The sequence below is a fragment of the Sardina pilchardus genome, chromosome 20 (genome assembly GCF_963854185.1).
Source record: "Sardina pilchardus chromosome 20, fSarPil1.1, whole genome shotgun sequence".
Taxonomy (NCBI): domain Eukaryota; kingdom Metazoa; phylum Chordata; class Actinopteri; order Clupeiformes; family Clupeidae; genus Sardina; species Sardina pilchardus.
This window is the reverse complement of record NC_085013.1, coordinates 13,783,379-13,796,389: the sequence shown is the minus strand read 5'-3', so window position 1 is coordinate 13,796,389 and position 13,011 is coordinate 13,783,379. Positions and strand designations below refer to the sequence as shown.

Here is a 13,011-nt window from a genome sequence, read left to right as displayed (position 1 = left end):
AATTACATTCATTAAAGGCTAATAAAATGAACGAGAGAAGCAGCTTTAAAGACTCAGAAAAAAAAGCATGTGTCTGGTCTTCCTTGATGTAAAATATGATTGTAGGTATTTTCTAACGGTGCGGGCATGTCGCATGTGAGACATTTTCCGAAAGCATGAAACTGATACCTAGCTAATATTGCAGGCATTTCCTGGGCCATGTCTCACCTCATGTCAGACCTTTGGCTTTTCAGCACAGAATCTGGAACACCCTGACAGCTAAGAAAATTAAAATGAGAACAAGAGTGGTCACTGACCATATATCATTTAAAAAAAACATTAAAACATTTTAACTGTTCTAACTCTGTTCAGTATTAAATGGCATTAACATTTTATTTTGCTCAGAAAAATATGATCTGTCTGAAAGGACTATGTTACTTGCCACCATTTATTCCTCAACATCACACCAAAAAATAAGTCAGTGTAGTATACTATGGTGATCACAACAAATTGTCCTGGTAAAGAGAACAAAAGGATGGGGTAACTGCATCTACTGCACATACACACACACACACACTCAGGTAAAATGATATATACATGCACACAGTATGCACACACACACACACACACACACACACACACAAATGTAAACGCTTCACGGCCATTAACGCATATACGTTCCATTACAAGCGCGGTGCTTAGCACTACAATGGCGCAGCCGAGAGCTCTGAGGCGGGGATCTGCGCGGCATCTCTGCCATATCAGAGAGGAAACATCCCTTGCAAATTCATCTCCCACTGTGCGCAGGCTTCACAGCTGGTTAATGGCACTGCGTGCGCCGTGGCCCTGTTTACACGGCGGCCCCAGAAGAAGCCCTCCTCTCCTCTCCTCTCCTCTCCTCTCCAGCCTCGCACGCGCACACACTCTCCCTGTCTCCCTTCCCTTCCCTCTCTCCCTCCCTCTCCCTCTCCCTCCCCAGTCCCCCATTACGACGGCACACACCGCCGCGGCTTTCCCCCGCCGTCACGCTGCTCCGGCCTCACCCACCTCTGATCCCTGCCTTTTTACACCCATTACAGTGTGCCGCTGCCTCCCCGGCCGCTGATTCTTATCTTTTTATACCCAGCGCAGTACACTGATCCTTTTAGACCTATTACACACGCCGCTCCCCAAACCCTGATCCTTTGATACCTGCGAGGGTAAATGGCTCCATCCTGCCTGACCTCGGCCTTTTATACCAATCAGAGAACACACAGCCTCCAGACACCTGATTTTTATCTGTCTCATAGCAATAGCAATACAAATACGCTGGTCTTTTATGGCTGCTGAATCTCTTTCGATTCAGTAACTGCATACAAACAGACACACAGATAGACACAGACACACACACACACACACACACACACACACACATATGCACATACACACATACACAAGCGTTTCCCTCCCCGAAAGGCACCAGAATGACTATCCCAACATAGCTTGAAGGAAAGTCAGCAGTATATTGAACGCTAACCCTCACAAATCCGGGTCACAAATTCCTTTGAATATGAAATCAGCAATCCCTTCTCTAACGCCGCACACAGTCGTATCTGTACTGTGCTCATCAGATCACAATAATCCTGACTCAATTCTTACCTTAAGTGTACCTTTGCTGCACTTAAACTGACCTTTAACCACCAATCATATACTGCAAATCAACCTTCTCTGAGTGGCGGTGTGGATATTTCTCTGCATAGCTGCACAAAATGGTTGCTGTGTGCAGAAGGGAAAAAATCAATTAACAGAGGGAGATTTAATACTGGTTAGAGAGCAGTTACAGAATAGCACCACAGTAAAAAAGCTATTGATCATTGACATGATTTATGACAAACTAGTCTTATGTATGTATACTCAGTACATTAACTCAAACCTACCTTCAGATTGCAAAGCACAATATTTTCAGTTTGAAGTATTCTTAAATCTTCAACCTGTACAAATAGATAATGAGAGGAAAATGCTGATTGTATATCACCCTTTTCCCTCCCATGATGAGTAACGCTGTAAAATACAATGAATTGAATAATATTATAATGGAATTTTGGAAATGCAAAATAATATATCATTCATGGTGAGACTGAGGGGGAGTAAGAGCTCCTGCCCCTCCTGCGGTATTAGGTTTAAATCATACATTTAAAGCCTACATACACACACGTATAACTCTATCAAGTAAGTAGTCTATAAGAAAAGTAATTTTGAAAAGCTATATTTCTCCAAAACCTATTGTCCAAATGACGTTACAAATTAAAAGTAATAAAAAGTCCAACTGTGTAGACCATTTCTAGGCCTATTTTCACTTGTTAGTCACCCTAACATAGTGTAATATAACACTAAGGCTATACATTTGTAGGCTACTATTTATGTACAATGTATTGAATGGAACGAAAAGCTATTTACAAAAATTAAAATGAAATAATCATCAGTGTTCCATCTTTCCATTTAATTGTTCGAAGTGGAATTAAATTCATGTGGTTGGCTTCCAACAGGTATGCTACTCTCGAGCAAAAAGCCTTCAAGTTAGCATACCCCTGTGCCACTGCAGTAGACTCAGGTGCTCCATACAATAAAGTATAATGCTGCCGGGAGAAAATAGCTTACTTGTCCGGTTACAACTGCAACAGATGAATTCTATTAAATATACTGTCTTAATATCTCATCTCATGGCTGGCATATTTATGTTCACATCAATTTCACAGACTTCCAAGTGCGAGTAAGGTCTGCGCCTATTACAGCCCATCATACTTAATCCCTGATATTTGAACCAATCCGCGTTGAGTTCTTAAAAACGTCACGGTTTGAAGTATTTCGCGGGAAGCTTCCAGGAAGTTACAGCTGCAGCTGCTCTCACTACCGAGCGGCAGATACTAAACTCTTTCCAGAGATATTGCCGTGAAGTGACGACAAAGATGACTTTGTGCTGCAGTGACAAGTAAATACTGTTTGTAAAGTTCGTTTTTGTCGCATGCTTCTCCGGCTGTATACACAGAGCAACTATTACTCGTGACGCAAATAAACAAATATTGATATTAGCTGGTTGGCTAAGCGGTGCACGTTAGCTGGCTAGGTTACCAACATTGAACGCATAGCAAAGGTAGTATGGCAGTCGTAGCCAAAGCAACAGGCATCTACAGAGAATGTTTAAGCTATGTTAACCATTCAGGGGTAGAGGATAGCTTGCTCCAGTTAACAAAGGACAGTTTGACTGGATAGTCACATTAGCATGTTGACACATTCCTAATTTGATGTGACGTTCTCCCGAATTAAATAAACACCTATGTTGTGTGTGAGCCTGCCTGTTGGTGTCTCCAAGAAATGATGAGGCAACATCTTTCTCCTTTTTAGTTGATGACATCAAACGTATCACCATATTCATCAAAATGAGGATTTGTCGGGCGGAATATAAAACCATTGCGAGATACACAGACCAACTTCGACCAACAAGACAGTGTATGCAAATGCTCAAGGAGAAATTTCCAAAGTAAGTGTCTGTCTTTTCAGACATGGGCTACTATTATTGATTGACCTGTGACCTGCTAATGGTATTTACACCTGTTTTCCCTTTACATTTATTACATACTACAGTTAGTATAACACCCGTTATGCACACATAATTAATTAGTTTGAGCCACTGATTACATGTTTAAGTGGATTGGTAACCTTTCCTTTAAATTCAGGTATTTAAAACTGGTTCGGTAAAGAGGCCAAGTCAACATTTGAAATCACCTTATGCCACCCTGTCTATTTGTTTTAAAGTAGGACTGGACCTCAGTGTTTGCACATGTATTGTAGTTTCTGCTACATAACTGTGAATTTATGTTAATCAGTAGTATTATGGATGTATACTGGTAATTTGTGGAAATGTCTGTTATAAAGGTCACACTGTTCATTATACCTGCAACAATTAATTGATTAATCAATCAGCTCTGTTTTGGTAATTGGTTAATCACTTTGATTATTTTTTAAGGTAAAACAAACTATGTGATGTTTGCTACATAAATATGAATATTTGTTTTTTTATTTTATTCCTGTATTTTCACGGTCTGCCGACAAAACAAAAAAATAATGTAGGGCTTTGTGAAATACTGATTTTCTATTTTCTGGTATTTTATAGATCAAACAACTAATCGATTACTCAAGAAAATAATCATCAGCTTATAATTATTCATTATTAGTTGCAGCCCATTTAGGTACATTGCCATGTAATGTATAGTGACTTTGTTTCCATACTTGGCTGATGCAACCACCGTATAGTGACTGTAGAGTTGGTTTTGTTTTGAATTCATTTCAGTGAGTGTTCATTACCGGTATGTGTTTTCGGGTCTCATATTTACTTCCATTAAACACGACAACATAACAAACAGTTTAGCACTACCTTTACAGTCTGTTATATTGTTATTTTATTTATTCATTTACACCCATTTTTATTGCATTACTTCTGGTCCACAGCATGCCCGCTCTGGGGGTTAATGGCTGTGTTTGCGTCTCTCTCCTTTACAATGAGGCCAGGGTCTTTATTGAATGTTACACATGTAATCCCCCAAGGCCACTAGGACAGCCCTGATCCTTTAGAGGTCACTTAAGAAGTCGCATGAATTTGGAGCTTCTCCCGCTTCCATTGTGCTGTAATCACTGCTAGAGTACGGTGCAGGACTCCCAGGGGGCCGTGCGGCCTACCTTGAGCATGGCTTTGTTATTGGCGTCAGCATTTTATCGAATATCTTAGCCCCCGCCAATCCACCTCCTACTTCCCCCTGATGCATTTTTATGCCTCACAGTCCACATGGACTTTTTTTTAATATAGAGAGAGATTTATGAAATAATATCGGGCTGCCATGTGGCTCGATTTTACCCCTTTGTAGTCCACTCTTCAATTAGCCATATCATTTCAAATAACTAGTATTGGGCATAATTGAAAGAAACTGCAAGCCTGGAGATTTCTCACTCCGATAATGGCTATATGGTTATTAGTGCATGTGGTGTGATAGGCTTTGTTTTTGCCTACGAGTCATTGTCCATATTTCCTGTGTGCAAAAGGATCCCTGCGAGGGCCTCTGCTCTTTAAAAAACCTGAATGTCGTCAAAAAGGGGCCTGACAGACAGGCACGGCAGCCGTGTTTTCACAGCCTGCGAAATTATTCTGCTTGTCCAATCAGCTGAGCCGGGCTCTGGAGGGTTAGTGATTGGACTGGCAGGAAATCAGGCTCTTAAGACATAACATATCGACTAGGCCATCCATCATCTCTTAGCATGCGCTGAGGCACGGCAGTCAACCTCCCCCCACCACACACACACACACACACACGCATACACATGCACACACACAAATACGCATATGCACATCCCCTCCCCGTCACCACCACCACCACTGCTCTCCCCAACAGCACCGTGTGTGTGTGTGTGTGTGTGTGTGTGTGTGTGTGTGTGTGTGTGTGTGTGTGTGTGTGTGTGTGTGTGTGTGTGTGTGTGTGTGTGTGTGTGTGTGTGTGTGTGTGTGTGTGTGTGTGTGTGTGTGTGTGTGTGTGTGTGTGTGTGTGTGTGTGTGTGTGTGTGTGTGTGTGTGTGTGTGTGTGTGTGTGAGTGAAACGAGAGAAAGAGAGAGGGACTAGTGGATGGGTAGCCGCCTGTCTTTCAGCAGTCCCTGTGCCTGGATGGTCCCACTTGGAGGGCTGAAACCACAGCACTTCACAGGGCAGCCACAACCATCGCTCCACCCTTGTCATCATCACACCCTCCACACTGAATGTGTGGTGAGGCAGACTATGACTATTCCCCTACCAGAGTAAATGCAAGAAAATGCTACATCCTGCCACATATTTGTTTCTTTATTTACACAATTTCTCCACTAGTGGAGCTGGAGCCATTACTTTTTCTTCCTAAGGATTAGTCAGCAAATATGCACTGCAAGCATGACAGTGCTGTGATGATTGTGAAAGATTTGATTTAATAATCTCAAAAAGCACTAAAGAGGAGGTCCATACAACTCTGGAGTTAATATGTGTACAGTTAGCTTTGCCTCTCTGTATTCTTAATTCATCTCAGCTACATTATATTATAACCTGTATGGACCATGTTTTTGAGGGGAAAGCCACCCCAAGGCATTTCAGTCCACTGTCATTGCTGTCTGGATAACTCAGAAGTGAAGAGTTATTATGATAATGCACTGTCAATAACTCAGTTACATTTGAGTAGCAGTAGACAAAAATAATTTCACACCTGAAAAGTAAATGTTTGGCTTACTGAATTATTAAATGAGGGTAAAAAGGCTTTGAATGTAAATTTAAACTTCAGTCATGTGTGCTATTTGTATTTAGCAAGGCGGCACTTGTCATAGCGCTTTTTGCGGTCGGGCTCATTTTGGAATGGGTAAGCAAAGGGGACGTTTCCACATGATAATGTTATTGGCTATTTAAAGCTAATTTACACGGGGGCGTCTGTAGTCTATCAAGCAGAGAGTGTGTGTGTGTGCGTGTGTGTGTGTGTGTGTGTGAGAGAGAGAGGGTTGGTGGATGGTGTGGGGATCTCATTGGAGACTCGGAGTTCCTCATCTGTATCGCTCACGTAACACAGATGTTGAGAGTCATCTGTCAGCCTGGCCTCTCCCTCCGCGGCCAGGCCGGTCTGAGGGGAAAAGAATTGGACACGGTGCTGTCACTCTGTCCCCCCACACACCCCACCCCACAATGGAGTGGCATGCAAATGCAGCCCACCTCCCGGCTGGCTCGGCCTGTCCTGCCTAGTGTCTACCCCCCCGTGCCCCCCCCACACTCTCTTCAGCCACAATGAGGGAGGAGAGGAGAGGAGGGGCGTGATGGGCCACTGGCGGGATGTGACATCAGGCCCCCCTCCATGCCTCCTTTCTCTCTCACCTCCATGTATAATATTAGAATTGGAAATGATCGTCTGCTCTCCGAGGCCTGGCCTAATTCCTCCTGGAGCACACCGGGGACCACTGTCAACACCCCTCCCTCCCTCCTTCACCCCAGACCCCCCCCACCCCACACCCCATGCCTGCTCGCTGAACAGAGAGAGAGGGGGAGACCGAGGGAGAGAGAGAGAGAGGGAGAAACGCCTTCTCTGGCCCTCTGCAAAGGCCCTATGAATGAATTTGGATGTAATGATTACTCCCTCTTTAAAATGCCATTCAGGCGCGTTTTGCATATGTCTCGTGAGCTGAGACGGAGGGGCTTGGCTGAAGTCTGGAGACTGATTGTGCGTGCGTCTGTGTGTATGGTGTGGAGGGCGGGCATAAAGGGCAGATGCTTCTGTGTTTGGATGCATTTAAAAGGAAAGTATGAAGTCCCCTCCCTGGTCTGTTCACACACACACACACACACACACACACTTACACACATGCATGCGTTCAGATCGCTGGCACAAAGTCCCCGAACGTTTTCGAAAGCGGGCCCTAATGTGCCGTTTTCATCAGCACTGAGGCGGGCCGCAATATGGTGCCGCTGGCCCGCTCGGGGAATATGAATGTTGATTAAGCATGCGCTCAGCCTTTTGAAATTCTGAAGAAGTGTCAGAATAATGGATGTTGAGCAAATGTCAAGCATTTGTTAATTTCTCTGTTATTGGGGGTTTATCTAGCGTGATCTGTGGAGGGAAGCCCAGGCCAGCCTTGTTATGGCATGTGCCATTGATATGCTGATTTTTTTTTTTTTTTTTTTCCTTTCCTTGGCGGCACATACTTTTTGTTTTTGATGGTAATGTTGGAGCTGATGGTGTTTTGAAGCAGAGGGCCTTTGCTCATTGATTATTTATCACTGTTACAGTGTTTATCTCTCTCCAGCGCACTTTGGTTTGTACAAAAGAGGCTGAATTATGCCTTAACTCACTTGGGTGAGCATGCACAACCCTTTTAACCAAGGTGAGCACACTTGGAGGAGGATTTGTAAATTCAACTGGAATTCTATAGTGGAAAGCATTAGATTGTGTCTTCGTCACAGTTCAAAGCTTGATAAATGTATTTTTTTTTAATATAAGTAAATATGTTTTTTTCTTACAATGTCACTTAGGCCTAAAAGCTTTGTGAAGCAGGTCTAAAATATTATGAGTCACTTATCCAAGTTAAGAGCCAGAGCCAGGCATCCAATCTACAGTTCTACAGGATCTGCCTGCATCTGTTAGCATTTTTCGTGCAATATTCATTTTCCTGAGGCCTCGCTCTCTTAGTGTTCTTTTTCCCCCCACCATTTTAAATGGTGTTTTCTTGCTTAGTCAGAGCTGTGAGAGTGTGGCGATGACATTCGCCAGCCACTAGCCAGGCTCCTGGAGCAGCTAACATGGCCGCCCACTGCCGCAGCCTCTCTCCTCTCCTCTCCTCTCCTCCCCAACCCAGCCCAGCCCTCCAGCCTCCAGACCACACATCCCTGGCTCACGGCTGCAGCAGAAACTGGAGTTGGCAGGTCGGACTTGTGGGCGCGCTGCAACCAGCGGAGAGCTGTGCAGCCTGGGATATGGGAGGACTAATGACAGGACTGGAATTGTTTATGTGGTCAGGGCTTTGGCAGGGAGGAAGCCGAGTGGCGACGAGAGAGAGGCAGAGAGAGAGAGAAGGGAGAGAGAGGATAGAGAGAGAGAATGAGAGAGAGAAGAGAGAGAGAGAGATTCTGGGAGAGGAGCCTTTCGCTGGGGTTTCTGTGAGTGAAAGCGGGTTTGTGCTTACGCGACTTTGGCAGCACAAGAATAAAACGCTTCCTCCTCCGGCACCAAACCTACCATTTTCTCCGCAGATCCTGTGTTGACTGTAAAGCACGTGCTGAAAGCTGATGGTTTCTTGAAACCAGGAATCTATATTGGAGATGTCGAGCAGACACGAGCATTGAAAACTTCAGTCAGAACCTTATGAAAACGTACGGGCAGCAATGCAGAGTGAGTGGCCACAAATACCAGCAAATCTGGCAAAAGTAGATTACTTTTTAAAAGCTGAGGAAATGAGTGTTGTTTGGTCTTTAATATCATGTCATAACCATACTAAACAGACAACACTGTAGTGGCCACCCTGTTGTCCTAGAACTACCCCAACCCTTGGAAACAGAATGGCATGTTTTGAAAAAGTACATCTCGAAAGAATCACACACATATGGAATGAAATCACATGGACACATGGAGCTGTGTGTGTGTGTGTGTGTGTGTGTGTGTGTGTGTGTGTGTGTGTGTGTGTGTGTGTGTGTGTGTGTGTGTGTGTGTGTGTGTGTGTGTGTGTGTGTGTGTGTGTGTGTGTGTGTGTGTGTGTGTGTGTGTGTGTGTGTGTGTGTGTGTGTGTGTGTGTGTGTGTGTGTGTGTGTACACATACTGTATGTGGCTGTAGCCCCAGGTATCGTTTGCATACTGGGATCAATTGCAGAGAGGAGAATGGAACAAATTGCCCAGAATGATACAAGTGCTGGAGTCACGCTGTAGGGGAGGAGGCAGTTGGTCAGTTAGTCTGATCTCTTTTTGCGCTCGACTAGAGGACGCTCATCATCACACCATGGGTAACAGAAGCCTTGTTTTCTCTCGTCTTCCCTTCTCTCTCTCGCTTTGTTTTGAGCTTGAGAGGAGGTAGGTGTGATGACAATTATGGCAGACCCTTTGCTACAGCTTCATAAAACTAACATGTTTTGTCACAAATAAGACTAAAGAGCCCCACCTTTCAGGCTGAATCATAATTAAAGTCAGACATGTGGTCTTGCACGACACCGTTTCCACTGTGGTGAGATGAAGCCATTGACGGCGCTGTCGCCTCCAAGGCACTGATTTAAAAGATTATTAGTAGAAATCGTATCATCCTCCTCCTCCCCGTCCTCCTGTAGCAAAGCAGCAGAACATTGCTGTTAAACCCAAGTGTCCACACAGGGCTGTTGTGACATCCTCCGCCAAAGATTCCCCCTCTCAGTGGGAGTCCTGCTGTGGAGTTCTATCCCTTTTCAAGAGCAAGGGGAAAATAGATCATTGTGTAGCTTATCTCTATATTAAACTATGCTGCGTAAATACCTACCGATATGAGTACATTTTAATGTTTAGAATTGCTGTTGATTGGCATAGTTTGGTGTTAGTGTGGTGCATAGTTGCTACAATGTTGGTGGTTTTAAAAGTGTGTGGTTTGAGAGTTACCCCAAACTGTCGGATGATAGTTTTCATATTCTATTTTATTGAAAGATAAAAGCCGTGCAACTAGGACCATGGAGTTTGTGTAGTTTTGGTTTGTCAGATTGATCATACTTGTGTGCTTCGTTCATGGGGATCAAATTTGGGGGAAGCAGATGTTCAGCTTCTCTTATCAGCATGTATAATTAGTTCCATTTACATATGCATTTAAGCAAAACACATCCAGCAAAGTATGTTTTTCCCCTTGCAAAATATTGATTCAGGCACCAAGAACATACATGGAAAAAAAACACAACCTCCTACTCGAACTGTCATAACAGTTTCTAAGCCCATCATGTTCTCATAAGGGGTGATTGAACTTTTTTCCCTTCAGTTTCTCTCCCAATTTACACAGTTGCATTATTGCCATGTTAACATCACCCAATATCTTCAAATTTCAGCTTATTTTTTCCCCAAATTCAAGACGTTGTTAATGTTAACCATTGAAAATCAGCTATGATGTTCGGAATGCTTTGAAGCTTTTTTCCCCCGCCTCTCTTTCCACAAACCATCTTGAGCCCCTGTTCAGAGTCATTAGTAAAAAATTAGCTATGCCTCAGTTAGGTTTCTGCCCTAAAGAGCCCAGATATGCACCGCTCTTCGAGTATGGATCGTCCAAATGCTAAGTACTGTCGCAACATATGATTCGCATGTCATTAGCCAGGTGGCTTTCATTAGCTAAATTACTGCCATTTATTATTATTAATTATTTGTAAGTGGGGAGAGATTTTTTGAAAATAATGAATAGCTGGAAGGATATCATTTTAATTAGGTTGAGATGCAATCTATCGCTATCCCCTATTTGTTGTGCTCCAGCCATGCTGGTTTATTTACTGTGTGAAGCTGATGGAGAGGATGCAGGGGTGTGGCGGTTGGTATGCCTGAATATGATCTCTTTATTTGCCCAAAGCCTGAGATGTGAACGGAGTTGTGCTCCCTATTAACACAGGAATGATGAGCGACAGAAAATGGAGGACGGAAACAGAGTAGGCTATTTTACCTGAGAAAGAGAGTTATACCTCTCCTTTTTAGTGTGGCATAACTGCAAGGGCTAACCAGGAAAGAAAAAAAGGTACAATTTTACAATGCCGAATCGCACACAACCTATAATTTCAGACAATTTAGCTCCATCAGAATGATATGGCCTAAATCACAGCAAAGGTAAGCAGACGGCCACATTTCAGTTGGGTAGAGGAGATTATTTTTATCAAATTTCCCTCCATATCGTTTCGGTCCCCATGCATATTAATTGAACGTGGTAGGTTGCTGAGGGGGATAATTATGCTCATAGTGAATGATTTTCTAAGCGCTGCTCTTGTTCCTAACCTTCTGTTTTCCGAGCTTCAAATTACAGGCTAGAGGCTCAGCATGGCTCTGTGATGATGCCCTAATGGCTTTTAGATGGAGGACCGTACGCCACCTGAAATGTGTTGCATACACTTATGTGTACCTTTTTTTCATTTTTAAGTAAAAGACTATAGCATTTATGTAGCTTTGAAACATAGTATATCGAAAAGAGGAATTTTAAAAATAGCAAAAGAGTGAAAGGAGTAATGCAATAACTATTATTGCACACTGAGGCTCAATTTTGATGGTGGGTGTTTGCATTTTCGGTATTTGGAACACTAGCGAAGTTCCTCTCAGGTTTGCCTGCAAGTAAATGTAATTGTTCTAGCTCAGACTTGGGGTACCTGAGACCCCTCAGTGACCAGAGAGTAATTCCATGGGTTATTATGTTGCATTTAGGAAAACTGTGTGTGTGTGTGTGTGTGTGTGTGCGCGTGCGTGTGTGTGCGTGCGTGCATATATGTGTGTGTGTGTGTGTGTGTGTGGGCTGCAGGGGTGTCATGAGAGGTATCTATTTACTCTAGAGCCTCTGCGGGCCGTGATAAGTCCCAAGCCTGGTTAGGTCTGATGGGGGTGTGTGAGGAGGAGGGAGAAGAGGGTGTGAAGATTAGTCCCCGTCCGTGTACTCAGGAAGGTGTGAAATGACCAGCCTTTATCTGCTGGAGTATTTGCAGATGTAATCAGGAGGTCAGGTCACCACAGACCCTGGACAATGTCATTGACTGGGCCCTGGCGTGAGAAGGAATCTGATCCACAGATAAAGCAATCCCCTTGGCCAGAGGATGCCTCAATCCAACCCCATCATTCCAGTTCCTCTCCTTCTCGTGTGCTTTAGCGAATTGATGTAGTGCTCTAATAAATTTTATATCAATAAGCAAATCAGTGTTTTTTCCCCCCGTTGTCTGAAATTGAAGTCATGAAATATTAAACAGTATGGAAAAGTAATGGTCATTAACCCCCCTCCCGCTTTATGTGGGATGATATTGGTGTACACTTGTTCCATGCATCAATTTGAACGGCTCTCTTTTGTCTCTGCAGAGCTTTTAAAGATGGGTCTGTGTTTTTTCATCAATTTGTCCATAATTGTCGACAACAAAAGCTTAAAAAAAAAAAACCTGTAGTTAGCTTTGCAAGGAGCGTCAGAGTAAACATGCCGGCGTTGTAACGCGAGCGATCTGAGTTCTCACTGGAGGCCAGGCACTGATTGTAAAGCGCTGTGCATCGGCCCATATTTTAGCAGGAATTGAGTGCAGAGCCCCCGCGAGAGCACAGGTTGAATATACATTAATGCTGAACTTGCAATAACTTACTGCTAATGTCTGTTCGGTGGAAAGGGGAGCATTGCACAATATTGCCTGGGTACAAACACATGACAGGCCATATAACAGGCACACCACCCATTGCTGGAACCAAGTCATCCAGAAATGAAGGTCTTTTGGGTTTAGGTTTCTTTGTGTAAGTTCGGTTTCACTTGATTTGACTTGATTTGTGCCCTGCTGTATCTTTTTGGCATAT

At 43.6% G+C, this 13,011-nt stretch overlaps 1 protein-coding gene across 2 annotated transcripts in view; it reads left to right on the top strand.

Moving 5' to 3' along the window:
* Positions 1–2,839: 2,839 nt before the first annotated feature.
* cdin1 (CDAN1 interacting nuclease 1) overlaps positions 2,840–13,011 on the top strand; it is a 60,659-nt gene continuing 50,487 nt past the window's right edge. The window contains exons 1-2 of one of the 2 annotated variants that reach the window (XM_062522774.1): positions 2,840–2,947; positions 3,361–3,496. In XM_062522774.1, coding sequence (XP_062378758.1) covers positions 3,396–3,496 — 101 coding nt within the window. In that variant the 5' untranslated portion in view covers positions 2,840–2,947; positions 3,361–3,395. Of the gene's footprint in view, positions 2,948–3,360; positions 3,497–13,011 lie in introns of those variants that run through there. The other variant, XM_062522775.1, reaches the window with a different exon arrangement.